We start from the raw sequence: 21,362 nt of genomic DNA on the forward strand, positions 1-21,362 counted from the left end.
GGAGTGGACAGGGAAAGCAAACCGAAGGACTGAGGTGCTGTGAGCTCTCCAGAGCCTGAAAGCTCCAGCAGCTTCTACTGTGCCTACCCTGTCCTGGCTCCTGCCCTCCCCCACCCCCTGAGCCAGGCATCGGGTAGCCCATCAGGCCCCATTGTCCTCCCAAGTCCCAGGGTTCCAAACTGGGCCTTACTTCAGCCTTTTATTCTATTTGTCCATCAAATCTCTTGTCCATGATAGTGAGGCTGGGGGCCCCTTCCTGGGCAGCCCCCTGAACATTTTACAAAACAGTTCCCTCCCCACCCCGGTATGCCCAGCAGCCCCCACCCCACTGTGCCCCCCTCCCCGGGCACAGTGCTCCTCACTACCACTGTCTCTCTTAAGCCTTCGGCCCAGAGCCAGACTCTCTCTCCAGGGGAGAGACCAGGAGGAGTGCTCAACTCTCAGGGGTTGGGGGGCCTTGGCCGACCCCTCCAGCAGCCTTGTGTAGCAAGTCCAGGGCTTCCCAAAAGAAATCCTTCTGTGCAGCCATCAAAGGCATCCAGCCCACGATCTGCTTCATCTTTGCCATGCGGTCCTGCAATGTGGAACAACTGTGGATCTGGTTGAGGTACTCCTTACAGGCCCAGGCTGTCCCCCCAGGGTCCTGGAGTACTCCGGCCCGTGGGTCGGGCTCAGGGGTCCCCACCACTTTGCTGGCTGGCAGGTCTCGATAGGCAGGATGGTGTTCAATGTCGTGGCTGGACAGCATGTAGAGACACTCTCTGGTAGAACAAAGGGAACAGGCACACAAAGGGACCTGGGAGGAAAGAAGGGGTGTGGCTGAGTGGGGCCTCTACTGAGGGGTTCCCACCAAGCCCTAGCTGTTGCATCCCTCTCCCCAGACTAGCCCTGAGCCAGTGAGTGAGCTCGCTGGCTGAGCCCCGAGGTTATATGCGGTCAGAGACGGCCAGCAGGATCTGCTAAGGAAAAGAGCCAGGAGCCAAGGTGCATGGCAGGAAAGGTAGGTGGGTGGTGCTGGGGAAATGGGGCCCCTGGGTCCCTGCAGGAGTCCCAGCTACAATCCTGTGGGCTACTTGCCCTCTCTGGTTGCCCTTCCGCCTAATCCTGCTTGCTCTGACCTTCACATGGAGTTTGACGAAGGAGGCACTCCCCTTAGGCCATCCGGGGAGGCGGCCTCCAGCCCCACAGCCACATCCCAGCAGCTCCTTGCTGAAGTCCGAGCCCTGGCTCAGCACCAGGGAGTGATTGAGGCCACACCACAGGGCAATGGGGTGTTGCAGATAAAGCACCTGAGGACACAGGGCCAGGGCTCCTAAGGGGGGAACATCAGAGCACTGGGGGCCCAGGTCAGAGAAGGGTGACAGGAAGGCTCAGGGAATCTAGGGAAACTAGGAGAGGGAAGAAATAGGACCCAGCACACTTTCCCCAGGTGGTCTGCCCTGCTGAATGAAGACCAGCAGCAATCTCTCTCTCACTGGTTCTCTTGGTTCCTCATCTTTGCTTTCCAGAAAACAGGTTATGTGCCTGAGGCCAGGGCCTGCAGTCTTCTCTCCTTCTCACACCACAGGCCTCAGCCAGCCCAGCCTCTCATCCTGCCTTCCAGCCTCAGGTTGAGGAATACCCTTCCTCTTCCCCAGGCTTAAAGATACAATCTCTCCTCTGCAATTCCAGGTTAACCTCCAGGAAGGACTTCCCTCTCTACCATTTTCAGTTTTTCATATTATCCTATTTTGAAAAAACATTTTCTGGGGCTTCTGTTTTTTAGGCAGAAGACCTGGTTACACGACCAGTCTGAGAATGACCACGTTCTTGTTCTCAACACAGCCAGTCTTTCCTGAACCTTCCTGTGATCCGGCTTTTCTCCCTACTATGCTTACTGACACATTCTCCATATGCACTTGACCTCCCAGCAGCCAAATCCAGGGCCTCTCCTGAATGTTTTCTCCTGACACCGTGAGTGCTTTAATTTTGAAAATATGGATAAATAATTCAGTCATTATAGAAACATAAGATATTGATGAGCAAAAACTAATTGAAAAATCACTGGAAATCCCACCACCCACTGTTCGCATCTTGCTAGATACTCCTTTTCACTGCTGTCTATACAAATGTATACAGTTGGCCAATGAACATAGGTGTGACCTCCACAGGTCCACTTATACCCAGATTCAAAGCTCAGGTCCATTTATACGCGGATTTTACATGTATAAGTGGGCCTCTGACAGTGAAACCTCTGTTGTCTGAGGGTCTAATGTCTTTTTAATCCATGGTTGGAAGTCCAAATGTGTGGAGGGCCAACTTAAGTTACATGTGGATTTTTGACTATGTGGTGGGTTGGTATCTCTAATGCCTGTATTATTCAAAGGTCAACTGTAAGTTGTCTTTTAAAACAAAAATGAGATCATACTATGTAAACCACTTCACACATATTTTTCACCTAAAAATATGGCATGATCAATTTTCCAGGTCAGAAAAGTACAATCTTGCATTATCACTGTCACCATCAATCCCTTCCTCCCGTGTGGAACTTCCGGGACGTGGCGTTTGAGGGCACGCCTCCTGTGTCAGTGACAACTTTTCCATCCCTTCTGCCTGTGATGATGGCTTCTACCCAGGTTCGCTCCTCTAGGTCTGCTTTTGTCATTTCAACCTTGTTCCAACTTGGAACCAAATTGCCAGCGAAATATTCCCACTTCATTCTTCTACTCTCTCTGCAAAAATGTTTCAAATTCATGCTCTTTCCTCAAAGCAGAGTCACCGACTCACACATTTGTTGCTGATACCACCTCTCTTCAAGGGAACCATTGTCAGAGTCTGCTCACATCTGATCAGTTTCCAGGGCCTGTTCCTTTTCTTTCAAAACATCTCACATATCCATTTCTTTCCTCTCTCGTTGCCACTGTACCAGCCTGGGCCCTTGTTTCCCGTGCTGCTCTTACTCAACAGCCCCCAGTGGGCTTGTCATTCACAGCCTCCTGTGCACTCCAGCCAGTTGGCCTGTTCTCAGTCACCTCTGTGGGCTGCCCTCTCCTGCTCCAGAACCCCAAATGACTCTTTCCCATTTCTGTACTTCTCCAAGCTTACGCCCACCTACCCCACCTCACACTACCTATTACAAAATGCCCTCTTTCCTCCCATCAGGCCAGTCTTTTCACTGTCCCAGACATGTGCAAGCCTTGTCCTCATCCCCATGGCACAGATGCCTCTCCCTATCCCTACCTGAATCCTATCTAACCCATTAGGCCCAGCTCACATCTCACCTCTTCTTGCTACTCCAGCCCCCCTAGTCTTCCCGCTTCACTAGATTCTGACAGCACGCGCTGCACAGAACAAACCTTATAGTGTCAGCCCTGGGTTAAGACATGCAAAATACCGTTTGGCTTGACTTCCTAGGGAGTAGGAAGTGGAGTCTATGGAAATTGAAACAGTGGAGAGATCCAGGGGTCAGGGAATTGGAGGAAGCGGATCAGGATGAAAATTGCTGGGAAACAGTCTCACCTGTGTGGGTTCCCCTCGGTCCATTTTGTCCCCTGTTCCCAGCTGTCCATATCTGTTATTTCCCTGCATAAAGATTCGGCCAAATTCATCCACCAAACCAAGGTGATTGTAGCCAAGAGCACAGAAAAGGACCTAGGGGGTAAGAGAGAGAGGAGATGGGCATTCAGTTCCCCAGAGGAGCCTTGAACTCCAAAACCTCCCAACCACCAGACTGCTAACCCTGGATGATCTCTTTTGGCCTTGCCCTCTATGTCACCCCTCTCTCTGGGCCCCCTGTCCTTCCCTGATCAATCATTTGACTCCTGCTCATATTTAAGACCCTCAGAACCTTTCAACCCCTAAAGCCCCTCCAAGTTTGTTCTGCCCCATCCTTCCAGGATCCTACCTTGGCAGGCAGTGAGAGAGCAAGTGGCATCTGCTGGTCCAGGGGGTCAAAGGCTTGAAGAGTCCCAAAGAGATCACGATACACCCCTGGGGTATGCACCTCAAAATATACCCCGCCCTGGTCTGGCGGGGGTTGGGTGTCCTCAGCTCAGCAGCTTTAGGCACCCATTTCCTCGGGCAAGGCCTCATGTTGGGTAAAAACTACAAGATCTGAGGAGTCTCCTGCCCACTAAAAATGCAGCAGCTACGATGTCTGGGAATCTAAACATCATCTTTTTACCAGGGTGTCCACCCCAGAGTTGGAATAGGGATTGTGAGGGTAGGGGTGGTGTCTGTATCTGGAAGATCTGTTCAAGGTAGGGTCTGGAGAAGAAGGGAGGTGGTTCTTACCAGTAATGTAAAGAGTACTGCTCTGGTTGGAAGCCATGCAGGTCACGCGCAGGTGAGGCAGGCAACGGGACACCTTCCTCAGGGCCAGCTGTACTGTGTAGGAGCGTGGCTGGTCCAGCTGGGTTTCATTCACTACCAAAGAGTAGATCTTTCCTTCCTCTGGGGGGTAGGGGAACAGGTGATTATATGTAGGAAGGGACCCTACAATATCCACATTAACTTTCCAAAAGACTCCCTTAAGCCACATAGGATGAAATGTTTACTGCCCTGGAATGGAGTTGGTAGGCAAAGGGTAGAGATGAAATAAGAAAAGTGTGACCTCGGGTTTCCCAGATTCCAGCCCCTTACCACCCAAAATAAGTCAGGAAGTCCTTCAGTGGAGAGAAAGATTTGGCAGAATCTAGTCTGAATGTTGAAAATTATAACGGGATTCAGGGCCTTGCATAGCATTAAGAAGTCCAGAAGGTCTCAGGCTTGGGAGTGTGGTCAAGTACAGGAAACACTGAGAAAATAGGGGGTAGTTTGGGGTATGAGATGTTTGGCATGGAGGTTAGGGAGATTAGAATTTGAAGCAGGGCCCTTTACTCATATGAAATACACATAATCTTAGGCTAGGAACAGATGAACGCAGAGCTATTCGGTTTGAGATGGCCTGCAGAACCCTGTATGAGAGGCCTCCCTGCTCTCCTACTTTAGACCCCTGCGGTAGGTCCTGAAGAATCTGCAGACAACAATTTGCAGAAAACAATTTGCAAACCACTGCTTGAAGCCACACCTGTGAGGAGCAGCAGAGCCCGCTGAGTCTCCTGACCAACCAGCACAATCTGCTTAAAGCTCATGGAGTGGTGGAAGGTCATCTTGAAGACCCGCTGCCCACTGGACTGCAGGTAGACCTCGACACAGTCACAGGCCTGGCTGCCAGTTGTGCCGACCACTTCCAGTTGCTCCCGAGTAGCCAGTACATAGAGGTATTTACGGTAAACTGTATCACATCTTGGGTCTGAGGCAAACTATAGGAAAAGACAAAGGGGTCTGGGATCTAAGGCTTGGAGTGGAATGAGGCTGGGGTGGGAGATGAGACAGTTGGGTACAGAGCTGGGAAATGAGGACTTGTTTTCCAGTTCTGCTTATGGGAAGGCAATTTGGTGTGGGCACTGGGTCCCCAGAGGCTGGGTGGGTTCTTAGCTGCAGAGATCTGCTACTCACATCCTTGGCTCCTCGACACAGCACAACATAGCGGCAGGCACGCTTCCATTGGATCTGGCCAAGGGTGGAGGAGACCAGGGCGTTTTTGAGGAAGAAGAGAGTCCCTGCATAGTCAAGAATGAAGACGTGGTCCTTGGTGGGTAAGAAGCGGCGGTAGCCGTGGGCTAGCAAAGGAGCTACACTCTTGTTGAGACAGCGGCGCCGGCCCCCAAATGCCTGGAAATACAGGCCTTTTGTATCTGGAGAAGGGAAAGATATGAAAAGTGCAAGAGGTTGGGATGACACAAGGGAGATGAATCAGCGCTTGGGCAAACAAGATTTCTTAGACACCCTGGTATTTAGCTCCTCTCCACCCCCAGGGCCGGGAAACAGACCCCTTCCAAAGGACAGATGGAAACCCTAGAGACATCCTCAATTCTACCCGATGTCTGAATGTTGGTTTCCTGGCCCATCTCAGCCCAGGGCCCTAAAAATGCTTCTAAATGAGCACTTCTTTGGTCCAAACTTGCATCAGAGACATTAAGGGAAATATAACAATACACAGAAAAGAAGCAGAGGAGTGAAGAAGAAAGAGGAGTGAAAAGGAACGCTCAGAAAGACCAGTAACCCCCCTTCACCCTGAATTCTGAATCTGCTGTGTGGATCTCCCTTAATCTGTAGTATGTGAGATGCAGTGAGTAGATAAGGGGCTCCTTAGGAAGGGAGGGGGGTTAGAGCATGTTTCTCAATCTGGGGGAGATTTTATCACTCAGGGGACACTGGTTGTCACAGCTGAGGGAGGTGCTATCAGCTTCTAGTGGGTAGAGTCCAGGAATGCTGCTAAACATCCTGTAATGCATAGCCCCCACACTTTAAATAATTATTTGGTCCAAAATTTCAGTAGTGACAATGTTGAGAAATCCTGGTTTACAGGAGGGCAAATTTGAGGTTTGGAGAGTGGACGCTGTCTCTAGGGTAAGATTTGGGAGAGAGTTTGAATATGGAAGGAGACATGGCAGGAAGGCTAGTAATGAGGGCTCTGGGTAGGACATGGGACATCTACAGCCACTGGAAGGTGGCTCTAGAGACTTGAATTACTCGATGGCATGTTTGAATCTAGTGCGTTTCTTCCAGAGAAAGGGGCCTTGGAAGGTTGGCTGGGGATGCTGAGGTCATCAGGCAACTTTGTGGAACAGGAGGGGTCCCAGAATAAGGTAGGATAGAGGCAAAGAGAACTGGAGGTTTGGGGGAAGCTGTACAGTTAAGAATGGCAGCTCTCTTCCAGGGCCGGACCCCAGAACCCTGCTCTCGTAGGCGAGGACTGAGCCTGCGACAGATGCGTCTCCACACGCCCTCAGCGTCGCACACTTCGTGGAAGTAGTGGCAGGTCTGGCCTAGGGCAACTACATCTCTTACTGGAAGAAATGAGATGATGTGTTCCACCTGTGGGGGGAGGAGGGGTGAAGGGGGGGTCATTGGGGGCCCTCAGTGGTCTGGCCTCTAGTCCTTTATTCTTAATATTTTCCCCTCCCCAAGGACTCACCAGCTCTGGGGGGAACAACTGAACAGAAATAGGGTTCCCTCTCCCCTTCTTCTCTTCGTCCCCAGGCTCTGGGGCACATGAAGGGCAGCTCCGCTTCACCTACCCAAGAAGAAAGGGGACCAAGGGCTTTTATGAGAATCATCTCTTGTTTTCTTCCTCCTCTCAGTCTGTTTTTCATTAACTACTACTATCTGGGAGGCTCATAGCTCTATTTCCCAGCTTAGTGCTGTCAAATCCTCCCATCTTTCTCTCTAGGTCCACGGGTCACCCTCCCTGTCTACCTTGTTCCTTGGTCCAACTTCTCCAAGTAATCCTTCCCCAGATATCTTGCTATCCTCTTGCCCTTCCCTTGCCTTGCCTCCACCCCTCACCCTGAGCCTCTCCTCCCATCCGCACAGCCCTGCGAATTTTTGGAGCTTCTGTCTCAGGCTTCTCCTCACCATCCTGACTGCCCCCTCCCTGCTCCTGTCCTCATCTCTCCGAGCCCCTTGGCACCCATCTTGGGCCCAGTCCCTGCTGCCTTTCCCACACCATGTCCCCTGCCTGGGCTTGGGGACCTCTGGGCCCCTCTGCCTCCTAGGCCCTCCCCCATGGAGTCTGGGGCAGACTCCAAACCTCTGTGACCTCACTGCCTAGCCACTGTGACCTATTTTCCCCAACCTTGCCGGAGATTTCCTCTTAGCTCCCCAGTTCTGGCTCAGCTCTAGCCCCCCAATGGCTTGGCATATGCATTTTCCAGGAGAAATACAGTGTGAACTCCTGGCTGATGGGGCCTTTACTTTCAGAGGGGGGTAGTAGGAGATTTTTCCACTTGAGGCCCTTTTAGCACTAACTCTGTAGAGAAACACTGGTAAATTCTTCATATCTCAGCAGGCCAGAGCCTCCATGGGATTTGTAGCTCAAGAGTATAAACTCAGAAACAAAGTATCAACTCAGTTTGACAGGTGAGATGGACAGTGGCCTTACTAATGATCATCTGTCTCCCAAAAGCATGCACCAAATTAAAGTAGGGACAATTCAGCACAAACTCTTTACAGTCTTATGAAAAATATACCCAAGTCCTGGCTGGTGTTGGATTGAGCACAGGCCTGTGAACCAAAGTGTTATCAGTTCGGTGCCCAGTCAGGGCACATGCCTGGGTTGCAGGCCAGGTCCTCAGTAGGGGACTCATGAGAGGCAACCACACATTGATGTTTCTCTCCCTCTCTTTCTCCCTCCCTTCCCTTTTCTCTAAAAATAAGTCAATAAAAACAAACAAACAAACAAAGCATCCAAAAGCAGACTGCTTTCCTGGGTCAGTAACATCACTGCAGGTATGTAGGACAATCTATTACGGTGGAAAAAAGCGCTAGATTTACTCTGAAAGCTTAGCATATCTCCCAGAGTCTTATGTATGTTGGGGGAGGGGGAAGGGGGAAGGGGGGAGAGTGATATTTATGAAGAGAAACAGGAGTTGGGGTTGTGTCTGTCTAGGTAGGGGTAGATCTGCACCAAGAAATCCAACGAGTAGCTGGCTCTTCCATGGGCTCAAAGGAATCCAGTCCAGGTCAGCCAGTCGAGCTGCACAGTATCACAGACTTGGTTTCCTGGGCTAACAGACCCATCCAGTCAAACTCTCTCATGGTGACTGGTCACTCATGGTGACTAGTAAACAGCTGGTTTAGGTTACCTAGGATGAAATTTTAAAATATTTTTATTTATTTATTTTTAGAGAGAGCGGAAGGGAGAGAGGGAAAGAAACTGGTGCTAGAGAAACATCAATCGGTTGCTTTTGTCACGCCCCCAACTGAGGACCTGGCCCAAAACCTAGGCCTATGTCCTGACTGGGAATCAAACCCGCGGCCTTTCGGTGTAGGTCGGCACTCAACCCACTGTCACAACAGCCAGGGCTAGGATGAAATTTTAATAGTTCAATAAATCTTTAGGAATGTCGATATCTGAGATGTGATTTATGAGTGGATAGATAACTACTAACATACTAAGGTGGCCTACTTAAGTCCTCAGGTCATCTAAAAGGATGTTAGATCTCTGCAGACAAAAAAAAGCATAGTTAGTTTCCTCTCATTTCTGGGTCCCCTTTATTCACTCCATTCCATCTCAGGAGGCAGAGGGGGAGAACAGAAAAAGCGTCTGTAAAAGCTTATGCAGTGGAAAGCCTGGGCTCTACTGCAAGCTGTCAGCACCTTGCTCTTTGCTCCTGCCAACTCATCCACTTCCCTCCGCCTCAATTTCCACATTTGTAGAGGACTTCTAGATGAGAAACGGTCCCTTCTAGGCTAATCCCCCGGTCTAGTCAACACAATTCCTGCCCCAGCGCGCTCCTCTGGCTGGGCTGGTAGGCCGGGTGGCAGCTCTTGAAGTTTTCGCAGGCTTCTGAAACCCTCCCTCCAAAAGTTGAGCCGGTCATCTTAGGCTATGGGAAGCCGCCCCCCGGGTCTCCACTGATCATCGCAGAGCCTCAGCCTTCGCAGTCGGAATGGCCTCCGCGGAACGACCCCCGGGTGCAAGGGTCTCGGCGTTGCCCAGCACTCCCTGGTCTACCTCACGCTCTCAAAGCTGGCTCGCTCTTTAAAACACATACTTCGCGTACACTACTGTCCCTGCAGTGCTTCCAACCCAAACGTGCGCAGCGATCACAGTCTTTACCTTAGTCTCAAAGTTGTAGCTCACGCACCTCCTCCTTAGCGAAGGGGCCACCTTCTCTCCCATACTATTGGTAGGTAGATCCATCTTTCAGAGAAGAGGTCGGGCAAAAATCCCGTCAGAGAATCTAATTGGCTTTCTTGGAAGTCACTCGCCTGTATCTGGCTTTCGATTGGTCTTCATTAGAAGAGGACCCGGCGCCCCGGCCTTGTGATCTCCGCCCCTATCCCTTCTAGTTGAGCGCTGGCGTCCCCGCCTCTTGGTTGGACCTGATTGGTTCTATCTCCAGCTCTAAGTAGTGTGATTGGATGTGGCTGCACGGGGCGAGCCAGGTTGAAGCCTCGGCCGTTGGCGAGAGCTCCATTCTAATCCTCCTCCTTTCTCTCGCCTCACTCTAGCGCCGGAGTCTCCACCCCCTGGCGGGTTCTGATCAGCCACTTCCTACGCGTCTAGGGACCGCGATTGGTCCACCTGGTCTCTGGGCCCACTTCCTCCCCCTTGAAGTCACTACGGCGGCTCCAAGGAGGGGTTTGGGGGGGAAGAAGGGACGGCCGGTCCCGTCAGTCAGGCAGCGGTAGCCGCCGGGAGCGGATGGCGGCAGCGGTAGCGGCCCCACTCGCCTCGGGGGGTGAGGAGGCGGCGGCCACGAATTCCGTTCCAGGATCTCCGGGTCTGCCTGGGAGCCGCAGTGCAGAGCGGGCCCTCGAGGAGGCGGTGGCTACCGGGACCCTGAACCTATCTAACCGGCGCTTGAAGCACTTCCCCCGAGGCGCGGCCCGCAGCTACGATCTGTCAGACATCACCCAGGCTGGTGAGTGCACCCGGCCTAGAGCCCAGATGAGACCCTCATTTGCATAGCCCCGCCCCTTCGCCTGCTACTCTCGGGGAGTGGGAGTCCGGCCCATCACCTGGCGGTCGGTGTTCTTTACTCTGCTGATTTGCATAAGCCTGCTACTACCCTCTCCCCACCTTAAGAACTACTAGACAATGACTGCGTTTCTCGTGCTGGGTAAGCCCCGAATTCCTGGCCGAATGTTGTGAGCTGCCCGCCCTTCGCTTCTCTTTATTTGCATATTGGCGCACCTGTAGAATGGTCCCGCCCCTCACCTGGTTGGCTTATTTGCATGGCTTCTTCCATCTCAGTTCTGATTGTTCCATAAAGCAGCCCCCATGAACCCCTCTAATGACTCTTCTCTTCTTCCACTTCGTCTGCAACTTTCCCCGTTCCACCGAGATCCTAGAAGACTTAGGACGCCTTTCCCATGGACTTGTCCTTAACAACCTGTTGTTTCTGCTTATTTTGTTTGTAGTCCAGCCCCTTAAGGTCCCCGGCCCTCTCCAATCTTCGCCCAGCCAGCCTATGGGAAAGAAGCAAATCTTCCACCTCCCCTCTTTTCTCCCCAACTCTTCCGCCCATTATTCCTGACCCTCTTATCTGAGACTCCTCCTCCTTCCTGCGTGTGTGAGGTCACTGTGGAGCCTGTGACCTCATAGGGACCCTAGAATTCCCACTTCTGTTTCCGCTTTCCCCAGGGGAAGAGACTTGAGGCATTTGCTAGAAGGAAGGAAATCTTATCTTCTTGTTAGGAGTGCTGGAAACTTAGACTGTCTGACTATCCTTCCACTCCCCCACCCGCAGGATCCCTCTAATCGGGCTTCCTTCTCCCTGGTGTCTGTTGATGGTGGGGTTTGGGGGACTCTACTGTGACAGGTGAGTCAGGCCTCAGCTGCTCTGGAGACAACCTATGACCTTGGGCTGGCAGCTGTGTGTGTGCGTGTGGCGGGGTGGATAGGAAGAAGGGAGGAGGATTGCATTCCCCAAGCCCCACCCCAGCCTAGCCCAGGGTGGGACTAGGGGTTGGCTCAGTGTCCTCCTCACTGTTGACACTGCCCTGAGACTGCACTTCTCCCCTAGCAGGTGCCTGCTTACCTGCAAACACTCAAATGGGCACAGACACACTCTCTTACCCCACTGTCCTGGTCAGAACCAGTTTTAACTTTCCCACTTTTCTTGGGTTTCTGGGTAAATGAACTTGACCACTATGCAGTCGGTGAGTTCAGGGAATCAATGGGTGAGCCCCAGGAGCCATCCTCCATCCTCTCTGTCTCCCCGAGCTGCCTATCCCCCAAGCTCCAGATTGACCTCAGCAGCTGTGTGACACTCGGTGTCTGTTCTCTTTCCCCTCCCCCTTGCTTGTTTTTTGACAAAGACCAAATGTTATTCTTTACTTCCTTAGGGCTCTGTTTCTGAGTGGACTCCTGGGGGAAACTACCAAGAACTCCCTGATCTTCCCAGCTCTCCCTGCTCCCCCTCCCCCCTCCTCCCCTAGCATTCCGGCTCAGGGTGCAGCCAGGTCTCTTGTGAGCCAGCTTGTGTAGTGAAGTGGGAAAGTTCCTGCTCTCTGAGAACCGCTTTCTGCCCTGCTCTCTGTGCAGGAATCCTCAGTCCTTTCAGGACCCAGGTTCTAGGCCAGGTGGGATCTATCTTGTCCAGAACTCTCTTCTCTGTCCCCTCTCCTCAAGCAGGGTGCTTATAGCTTAGGGCGGAAAGGGGAAGTGACAAAAACACTGTCAGTGTTGCCGGTACCCTGCCCTCCAACACCTCCTTGTCCTCCAACACAGACTAACAGCATCACCATTCTGCTGCTGGAATCATTTTGAACCGTCTTCTCCTGCTTTCCCAGTATTTTCTGAACCAGTGTTTTCCATGCATGTTTCCTATGGCACAGGTCCCTCTCAGCCCTTGGACTGTATTCCTGGCGCCTGATAGTAGGATGACTCCTGAGATGGGAGGAGGGGCCGCCCTCACAAAGGAGAAGTGTAGCTCATTCTCTCACAGACCACATCCTGTGCCTCCTGTGCCCTGCCTCCTCCTGCTTGGGCTCCCTTCCGCTCCTAGCTTTTGCCCCTTGCCACCTGCTTACCCCATTATAAATTGTTCTCCTCCCCACACATCCATACATATGTGTGTGCACAAATTTGGTGGACGTGGAGAAAGTGGGCAGGTGGAGGATGAGAGTAGGAAGACTGCATCTGGTCCTCCCACCCTCTCCGGAGCTGTCTTCTTCTGTGACTGGTCTGTGTGCACCAGGGTTGGGAGCAGAACAATCCCTGGGGTATCAGACTGTCATCCCTAGCAAACACAGGGCCCGCTAGAGTCAGTACCTGACAGATTGTTTCTACTTCATTTCCTGTCACAAGACCCATTTCCTTGGGGGATATGCCCCAGCTTCTCCTCCCCTCAGCTTTTGCTCACTCCTCCCTTGGGAGGGCCATCTAAGAAGCTCACCCAAGTACTGCTGCCTAGGACTTCCCCCAGAAGGCCCCAGGCTCCTCCCAATACAGGCCAAGCAGAAGAAATATAAAACCAGGCATAAAAGTCTAAGCAGTGAGTGCCTCCAGACTGGTGGGAACCCAAATGCCTGGCTCTGCATTGAACTAGTAAGCCACGACTTGAGTTAAGGATTCAGTAATAGACTCTACCCTCCTTTCCACCCTCTCTCCACTAGTCTGTGTGTTCAACACAAAGGAGGTGATTGCTTGAAGTCTGGGGCAGGAAGAGAGGAAGTAGAGGAAGGCCGGTGGAGCTACAAGAGGGTGGGAATGAGCCAGTCCTGAAGAAGGTGTGCCTGGATGGGAGGGACCAGAGGACTCCAGCTCCCACCTCCAGCTTGGTTGACTTGCATTTCTTTCCTGGTCCTGGGGAGTCTGTTACTTCATAGACCTTGGACCTGGCTTGCTAATCCCAGGGGCTGGTGAAAAACTGTTGGGAGCCTTAACTCTAGAGTCAGACTTTAATGACCTTTGGTTTTTCCCCTGGGTTGAAAACAGGTTGAGGTTGGGAGTCAGGGCTCCTGAGGAAGGATGGGCTTTCTTGGTGGTTTCCTCAAGAGGTTGTCCATCTTCTTACCGTGAGCCTCCCAGCTCTATCACCTTGCTGTTTTCTTTGGAGCACTTGCACTTTCCTAAGACCATTGTCTTCCACCTCCCCCTGGCATCACAGAGCAACAGGAACCACAAGAGTTACAGAATCCAGACACCCTTTCAGGGTAGCCCTTCATTTATTTATTTGAAGATAGCATTCATGGCTTGTCCCCCCCACCCCCTTCCCCAAGTTTGGGCATCTCCAGCCCAGTGACCCTAAGGCCTTTGCCTTCCCTTTGCCATTCCAGGTAGCCCATGTTTATAAGCCTGACTCTTCAGGTCTGCTGGGGAGATAGAGGGCTGGGCATGTGGCTCTGGAGAAGTTCAAGGTCTTGCTTTCCATGCTGGACATCTCCACAGTCCTCCCCTGACTCTTGCTTCCTTTAGACCTGTCCCGCAACCGGTTCCCTGAGGTGCCAGAGGCAGCCTGCCAGCTGGTGTCCCTGGAAGGCTTGAGCCTGTACCACAATTGCCTGAGATGCCTGAATCCAGCTTTGGGGAATCTCACAGCCCTCACCTACCTCAACCTCAGGTAGGGAGGCAGAACGAGGGGAGGGTACAGCTTATCCTTCTCAATTTCAAGCATCAGTGCACAGTACCCTGGGTGACCCTCCTGATGACCTTTAAAGGAGGGCCACACTGGGGTGCACTGCCCAGGGAGTGAGCCCACTGCCTCTCTTCCTTCTGCAGCCGAAACCAGTTGTCATCACTGCCATCCTACATATGCCAGCTGCCCCTGCGGGTGCTCATTGTCAGCAACAACAAACTGGGAGCCCTGCCTCCCGACATCAGCACCTTGGGAAGTCTTCGGCAACTTGTGAGAATGAGGAGGGGCAGGGCGAGAAGAAGACTGACTATAGAGCCAGGCACCAGGGGCTTTTTTGCGGGAGAGGTTGAGGAAAGGCAGGATGTGCCCTAGGGGAAAGTCTAGGACTAAAGAGGGTGGCCTCACATTCTGGGTTCTGATGCTCCTGGTCTTGTGGCTCCTTTTGACTTTTTTCCTCATTCCAGGATGTGAGCAGCAATGAGCTGCAGGCCCTCCCCACAGAGCTGTGCAGCCTCCCTTCCCTGCGCGATCTCAATGTTCGGAGGAACCAGCTCAGCACCCTGCCTGATGGTAAGGAAAATGAAGAATTGGGGGGGGGAGGGGTGCAAAGAGAAAGACAGACTATCCTGGAGAAGACAGGGAAAAGGAATCTTCACAGAAAACTCATGCTTAATTGCCCTGACCTGTGTGGCTCAGTTGGTCGGGTGTTGTTTTGCAAAGTGAAAGGCCACTGATACGATTCCCCATCAGGGCACGTGCCTGGGTGCAGGTTAGGTCCCCAGACTGACAGGGCAGGTATGAGAGGCAACCAATTGATGTTTTCTTCTCATGTCAGTATTTCCCTCCCCTTCCTCCATTGCCTTCTCTCAAAAAGTAAATAAATATAATCTAAAAAAATATGCTTAATTGACCAGGGTTTTGCATTGTATGAAACAGACCATAAATTATTTTATTTGCTCTTGACCAGCAACCCACTGAGGCTGGCAAGGCATGTGTTATTAGCTCTATTTTACAAATGTGGGGAAAGACACACATAGGGGAGTGGGTGAGTGCAGTGTAGGATCTCAAGGACAGAGGGAGCCTTCAAGGTTACCCTGGGTCACCACTCGCCCCAGCAGGAGCTGTCACCTGAGTCAGCTGATGCCCTTCATCTCCTCCCCAGAGAATCTGAATCAGTGGGGCCACATGCTGGAGCCCAAGCAGCTCTGTTTTAATGAGCTAATTGTGATTCACCCCAACATTTGATAGCCTCTGCTCCAAAGCAGCCACCCCTCCTTTTATTCAGCCAGCATTGTTTTGTGTAGTATCCCTTGCGCTTTAGGTGGGGACCAGGTAAATGTGAGTAATGTCACTCAGATCAGGGGCCATCTCTGCAAATTTAATGGCTTAATTAAATTTAATAGGAGAGACAAACAGAAGGATACTTAGAGAGCCACAGGAGCTAGAAGGAGGAGCTAGAAGGAAGCACAGGCTCTGCTTGGGGAACTTGAAGAAGGTTTCCCTCCAGAGGTGAAATAGGAGCTGACTTTGAAGGAGAGTTCACCCTCTGCCTCCCAGGCACATGTGCAAATCATGTGGGTGGGAGGGAGCTTGGTCCAGCATGAATCTGGTGAGAAAGGCAAGCCAGGGCTAGGCAGAAAGGAACCTGTGCCATGCTAACCTTGCTTTTGAGGAACAAGAGACAGGAGTCAGGTGGTAATCCATTTTCTCTGGGCTCCCCCTTATTCCTATTGTCAGCAACAACAAACTGGGAGCCCTGACCCTAGCCTTCTGAGTCAGTAGGTGTACAAATAAACATTTGATCAGGGCTCTCTCTGGGCCATAAAAGAGACCCCAGCAAAATGTCCTGGAAACACGAAGGAGCTATGAATTCCAATATAGTGTCTGGCAAGATAGCATAGAGGAGGTGGTAGGCAGCACTTTGATAGCATGGACAAAACAGTGGCACTCTCCTAGTTGTACACAAGCCAAGGGGTAAGAGGACTGTCTGATGTGATATGAGGATGGGCAGTGAGGTAGGAATTGTGAACGCCTTGACTGTGCCCAGCCAGGCAGCAGTGATTTTTATTCTGTGTCTCGGGCCACCACGAATACAGCAGTGCTTTTTTGAGAACTAGGCAAAGGTACCCTTCCCTACCTGTGGGCAAGCAGAGTCTCACCCAGGGGCAGGGCTTGGCTAGCAAAGTGCAGGTGGGATTGCAGCCCCTCCTGCCTAGGTGCCATTGTGTGGGGCACAGCCCATTTACCTTCAGCAGCCCCAGCTGCAAGTCATGGAAAGTTTTTGAGCAACGTGGTACAGTTTGTTTTGGGGCTTGTGATGGTTGCTTAAGAATGAAGGAGTGGTTGGACTGGGGAGAGGGCAGGGAGAAGAAGTGGAGGAAGCACCTAGGAGGGGCAGAAGCTGAAGTGGATAGGCCTGATGGGGGAGAGGGGCCCTGAAGGTGGGCCATATCTGAGTGGGGAGAGGAGCAGGGAGGCTGTTCCTGCAGAGTAACCTCAGACAGCCAGGGCAGAAGTTGTGGTGGGCCCAGGGGTGACTAGTTGGCCAGAGCACAGGGTAGAGAAACTGAGCACAGGGTCCCACCTTGTGAACATACTCCCGACTCTTCCCTCACCCACTCCCAGAGCTGGGGGACCTTCCTCTTGTCCGCTTGGATTTCTCCTGTAACCGCATCTCCCGCATCCCAGTCTCCTTCTGCCGCCTCAGGCACCTGCAAGTCATTCTGTTGGACAGCAACCCTCTGCAAAGCCCGCCTGCCCAGGTGAGAGGGGGGCCTGGGGTGGACCTTGGGTACAGGGCTGAGATTGGGCAGGAGTGGGCAGTCGGTCCCTTTAATAGCCAAGCAGGATCTTGGGTGCCCCTTCTCTTCCCCCTAACTACTTTCATGCTTTTTACACTTAGATCTGCCTGAAGGGGAAACTTCACATCTTCAAGTACTTGTCAACAGAGGCTGGGCGGCGTGGGGGTGCTGCACTGGGGGACCTGGCCCCTTCGCGCCCCCCAAGTTTTAGTCCCTGGTAAAGAAGGGCATGGGAAGGAAGGAAGCCCCTGGATTCCTAATGCCACTTCCTGGCACCAGGGTCCCCATGGTTTTCAGAGGAAGGGTGGGGGGTTGCTGCCCAGTATAGGACTGACCAGCTCTCCCTGGCTGGCCCCAGCCCAGCTGAGGACTTATTTCCGGGACGTCGATATGATGGTGGACTGGACTCAGGCTTCCACAGCGTGGACAGTGGCAGCAAGAGGTGGTCTGGAAATGAGGTAAGTGCCCCCTTTCCAAGGGACATTGGCAATGTCAGCTCTGGGAGAGAACATCTGAGCCTGGGCCCTTGGCCTTTTACCTCTGAATCTCACTCAGAGTGACAGGTGGTGGCTGGAGCTGTGTTCTTCCTTCCCTCACCCAAGTGTCCTGAGGAAGGCCTGTCTCAGTGGCAGACCCCATGGCTCTGTACCCATGAGCCCCCCAGCACTATAGAGAAACCATCTTCCATCTTTACATTTCTGCATTTACAGTCAACCGATGAGTTTTCAGAATTGTCATTCCGGATCTCAGAGCTGGCCCGGGAGCCTCGGGGGTCCAGGGAGCGGAAGGAGGATGTCTGTGGTGAGTGGTCAGGGGCGCTGGGGCTGAGAGGGGTAGACAAACCTGAAGGCACCCCTGTGCGTGCTGACCTGTCCTGCCTCAACAGCTGACGGAGACCCCGAGCAGATTGACTTCATTGACAGCCACGTGCCTGGGGAGGATGAAGAGCGAGGTGCTGCCAAGGTGAGGGGCCAGCCCTTGTCTGTATGTCCATCTGCTGTGGGAAGAGAGCTGGAGGGAGCGCCCACTATAGGCTTGGAGGCCAGGTACTCCCTCAGCCCCTCTACTGTTCTTTCTCCAGGAGCAGCGGCCACCAGAATTAAGCCCTGTGGCAGGGGACGGGGAAAGGGGACCAAGCAGCAGGTACCAGAGGCACCAGAGCCAGCACTTCCTCCCTTTACTCCATCTCCCTGCACCCTCTCTCCTCTTCCCTGACCTGCTCTACCCCTTGCATCCTGCCTTTGCCCCTCAGGAGGGAAGAGCTGGCTGGGGAGGAGCGGCGGCGCCCAGATACTTTGCAGTTGTGGCAGGAGCGTGAGCGGCGGCAGCAGCAGCAGCAGCAGCAGCAGCAGAGTGGATTGTGGGGGGCCCCCAGGAAGGACAGGTGTGAGCCCAGCAAGTGAGTGGCAATGAGCCCTCCTGAGCTACTCTGCCCCTTGGGGTTGGCAGTCCCCTGCCTGACTTTGCTGGCCCCGTATTTCCTTCACTTTCTAGTTTTCTGAAGCTGGGGGTCAGGGCTGCTGGTGGAGGTGCTGCTGTCTCGTCCACACAGGCCACCTACAAGTATGTGTCCTACCAGACTCCACCTCCACGAGCCTCTCCCTGCACACCCTCCCACTGACCATCCCCTCTAATTCCCTTTCTGTCTCTCCTCAGCGGCATGCCCAAGTCCAGCGCTACCCAAGCGGGAGCTTCAGGGGGACAGGGAGCTTCTTCCCCTGTCTCAGCCCCCACCTCCCAGGAGCCTCTTCCTATAGCTGGACCAGGTGTGATGGGTGCTTTGGGAAGAATATGGGGGCTTGTGTAGGTGAGGGGTGGCCTGATGGAAGAGTGGGACATTGAAGGGATATCTTTTCACCTGCCTCTGTTCCCTGCCTCTGGCCCCCAGTGACAGCACCTGCTCCCCGGCCACTTGGCTCCATCCAGAGACCAAATAGCTTCCTCTTCCGTTCTTCCTCTCAGAGTGGTTCAGGTGGGTCTCCCCTTCCCAGTATTAACCCAGCACTCACCCAGTACTCACCCCCGGGCTGCAATCACCGCTTCTGGCCTGGGAATTCTCTGGTCAATTGTCCCTTTATGTTGAAAATCCCATAAGCCACAGAGACAGGAGCCGTGGGTGCCAGACACTACAGCCCAGACAGTCAGCGGGTTGTAGTGGAGACAGCTCACACACCCTCCTTTTCTCCAGGTCCCTCCTCACCAGACTCTGTCTTGAGACCTCGGCGATTGCCTCCGCCTCTGGACGAGAAGGAACTGACAGCTCAGTTGCGCCAGGTGAGAGAGATGGGATCTGTGTGGGTGGGGGCTGGACTTGGAGTGACACCCCCTGGAGTTCTCTGGCATCCCTCAGTATCATCTCTACATCCTGGTGCTTTGTCTGAGGGTGGGGGAGGCGGACTGGAGTTCTCTGCTGGCTCTGATATTTCCACCTCTCACCCCGCTCCCCCACCACTTCTTTACCTGCCTTGCAGGTCCTTGAGTCGCAGCTGCAGCGGCCCCTGCCTGAGGACCTGGCAGAGGCTCTGGCCAATGGTGTCATCCTCTGTCAGCTGGCCAACCAGCTGAGGCCCCGCTCCGTGCCCTTCATTCATGTGCCCTCACCTGCTGTGGTTAGTTGGTGCCCCAGATGAGAAGTAGGGAATGGAATAGGGGACTCCTATGGCCCCTCACTTACTCTCTTCTCTTTTTCCTTTTCTTACACATCCCCAGCCAAAACTCAGTACCCTCAAGTCTCGGAAGAATGTGGAAAGTTTCTTAGAAGCCTGTCGAAAAATGGGGGTGCCTGAGGTATGGGGGGTTGGTCTCTTCTATAGAGTGGTGGCTTCCTGGGCTTAGTTGAGCCCTTTGCTGGGATGGCAGGGTTCCATTCACAGGCTGTGTCTGCTCCCCAGAAGGAAGCCCCTGTCCTGCATGCCTCCCCTCCCTGCATGTCCCCCTCCCTGCACTCTGCATGTTGGTGTGGCTCTGGCCCTGGCATGTAAGGGCAGGGGGTGGAAAGGATTGTCTTGCTGCTACTGCTGACATCTGCCTTTGTCCTTGTCCATCTGTCCTACTCTCCCTTCCCAGGCTGACCTGTGCTCGCCCTCGGATCTCCTCCAGGGCACCGTCCGGGGGCTGTGGACCACCCTGGAGGCCGTGAAGTGGGTGGGGGGCAGGGCACCCCCACCTCTCTGGCCCCCCTCTGGTCTGGGTGGCTTCATCCTCTTCTACGTGGTCCTCATGCTGCTGCTCTATGTCATCTACACTCGGCTCCTGGGTTCCTAGGACCTGAAGTCACCCCTCCACCACCACCTCACCCTGTTTCTATTTATAAGACTCCTGTACAACCCCATGCCCACCGGTGGTGCCTTCAGCCCCTACCAAAGACACTAGTGAACCCCCATCCCCTCACAAACACTGACCTCAGAGGCCCCACTCTGGATCCCCCAGACCCTGGGTCCCCAGCCTCTGGCTGTCCTCCTATAGCCCTTCCCCTCCCAGTGCTGATGGTTACTTCATGCCCTCTCCCACCCAGCCCTGCCCTCTGCTCTTCCAGAGGGGGTAGGTCTTAACTTCCCAGTCTTCACTCTCCACCCCCAACCCCTACTCCAGATAGAGGGGACTAAATTATCTATATTTTGTAGAGAGAACTCTATATTTGTAGGAGATGCAGGACCTAGGCTGGGTCCCTGTTTCTTGTATAAATGTACAGACCGTGGCTGCCTGTGTGTGTGTGTGTTTGCGTCTGCTCCTCCCGTGGCCAGGCCCAGTCCTGGCTGTGCCCATGGGGCTCTGTGTGCCAGCCTGCCTACTCCAGCGCATCCCTGTGGAAATGGTAGGTCTTCCCTCCACCCTGAGCCTCAGCCCCTGTGTCATCTTTGTTTTGTTATCTACTGGCAGCTTCCTTGCATCTCATTTGTCCCCAAGCCATGTCCAGGGTGCTCCTGACCTTCGCTTCCTACATTGCGAAGCCTGTCAGCTCCCTTTGACCAGGCTCCTTTAGGGTGTCTCCCACCCTGCCCCCTGCCAAGGGCTGGGAAGCCCAGAGGTGAAGATGTAAAGGGGGACTTAATCTGGACCCCTCCCCCCCAGGAGTCCCTGTGCCAGCCCCATCACATCCTGGAAGAGGAGGGGGCTCCAGGAAGGGGCCTCCCCCACATCGCTGCTGTCGTCCACGCACTGCTGGAACAGTCTTAGGGGTTGAGGTAGGGGCACAGGGCCACGACCAGCTTGGGACCCAGGAACAGAGGACTGCCATGCCTGGGCTCTGCTCTCCAGCAAGGACTGGTGAGGGGCGGCCTCGGGCCTGGCCCTGTTCCTCAGGCACCCCTTACCCAAGAGGTTGGAAGCAGGCCTGCCCAGCGAGACACTGGATTCCTGTGGGTGTGGCTGAGGATATGGGGTGAAGAGGAGGCACCGGGTGTTGTGTCAAGTGCAATAAAGAAGCCAGAAGGTCTCGAAGTTGCCA

At 53.5% G+C, this 21,362-nt stretch overlaps 2 protein-coding genes and 1 long non-coding RNA gene across 14 annotated transcripts; 2 read left to right on the forward strand and 1 right to left on the reverse strand.

Annotated features, from left to right (window-relative positions):
* Window positions 1-329: 329 nt before the first annotated feature.
* Window positions 330-10,922, reverse strand: FBXO24 (F-box protein 24). 7 transcript variants are annotated; one of them, XM_037054925.1, is made up of 10 exons: window positions 10,751-10,922; window positions 8,993-9,028; window positions 7,001-7,099; window positions 5,479-5,717; window positions 5,048-5,282; window positions 4,273-4,431; window positions 3,884-4,005; window positions 3,499-3,630; window positions 1,119-1,289; window positions 330-796 (listed from the first exon to the last, which is right to left on the reverse strand). In XM_037054925.1, exons 3-10 carry the CDS (start codon window positions 7,077-7,079, stop codon window positions 434-436), a joined length of 1,500 nt encoding a protein of 499 aa, XP_036910820.1. In that variant the 5' UTR covers window positions 7,080-7,099; window positions 8,993-9,028; window positions 10,751-10,922; the 3' UTR covers window positions 330-433. The 7 variants fall into 7 exon arrangements, with proteins under 7 accessions (XP_036910820.1, XP_036910815.1, XP_036910821.1 ...); XM_037054920.1 differs by lacking the exons at window positions 8,993-9,028; window positions 10,751-10,922 and adding exons at window positions 6,717-6,900; window positions 9,647-9,941; XM_037054926.1 differs by lacking the exons at window positions 8,993-9,028; window positions 10,751-10,922 and adding exons at window positions 6,717-6,900; window positions 7,780-7,968.
* LOC118992872 (uncharacterized) lies at window positions 5,148-6,723 on the forward strand. The gene is made up of 3 exons (XR_005067726.1): window positions 5,148-5,240; window positions 5,500-5,614; window positions 6,592-6,723. It is a non-coding gene; the product is annotated as an uncharacterized LOC118992872 (long non-coding RNA).
* On the forward strand, window positions 10,210-21,350 carry LRCH4 (leucine rich repeats and calponin homology domain containing 4). Of its 6 annotated transcripts, none has more exons than XM_037054916.1 (18): window positions 10,210-10,454; window positions 13,955-14,099; window positions 14,258-14,384; window positions 14,579-14,684; window positions 16,740-16,876; window positions 17,017-17,132; window positions 17,274-17,373; window positions 17,626-17,716; window positions 17,802-17,878; window positions 17,997-18,058; window positions 18,168-18,314; window positions 18,410-18,478; window positions 18,572-18,681; window positions 18,804-18,887; window positions 19,104-19,189; window positions 19,387-19,524; window positions 19,625-19,702; window positions 20,987-21,350. In XM_037054916.1, exons 1-18 carry the CDS (start codon window positions 10,235-10,237, stop codon window positions 21,089-21,091), a joined length of 1,998 nt encoding a protein of 665 aa, XP_036910811.1. In that variant the 5' UTR covers window positions 10,210-10,234; the 3' UTR covers window positions 21,092-21,350. The 6 variants fall into 6 exon arrangements, with proteins under 6 accessions (XP_036910811.1, XP_036910813.1, XP_036910808.1 ...); XM_037054918.1 differs by having other exon boundaries at window positions 18,168-18,299; XM_037054913.1 differs by lacking the exon at window positions 20,987-21,350 and adding an exon at window positions 19,982-20,612.
* The last annotated feature ends 12 nt before the right edge of the window (window positions 21,351-21,362 follow it).

Source organism: Sturnira hondurensis, unplaced genomic scaffold (assembly GCF_014824575.4).
Source record: "Sturnira hondurensis isolate 20B ecotype Veracruz unplaced genomic scaffold, ASM1482457v3 Scaffold0008380, whole genome shotgun sequence".
In the NCBI taxonomy this organism is placed as follows: Eukaryota; Metazoa; Chordata; class Mammalia; order Chiroptera; family Phyllostomidae; genus Sturnira; species Sturnira hondurensis.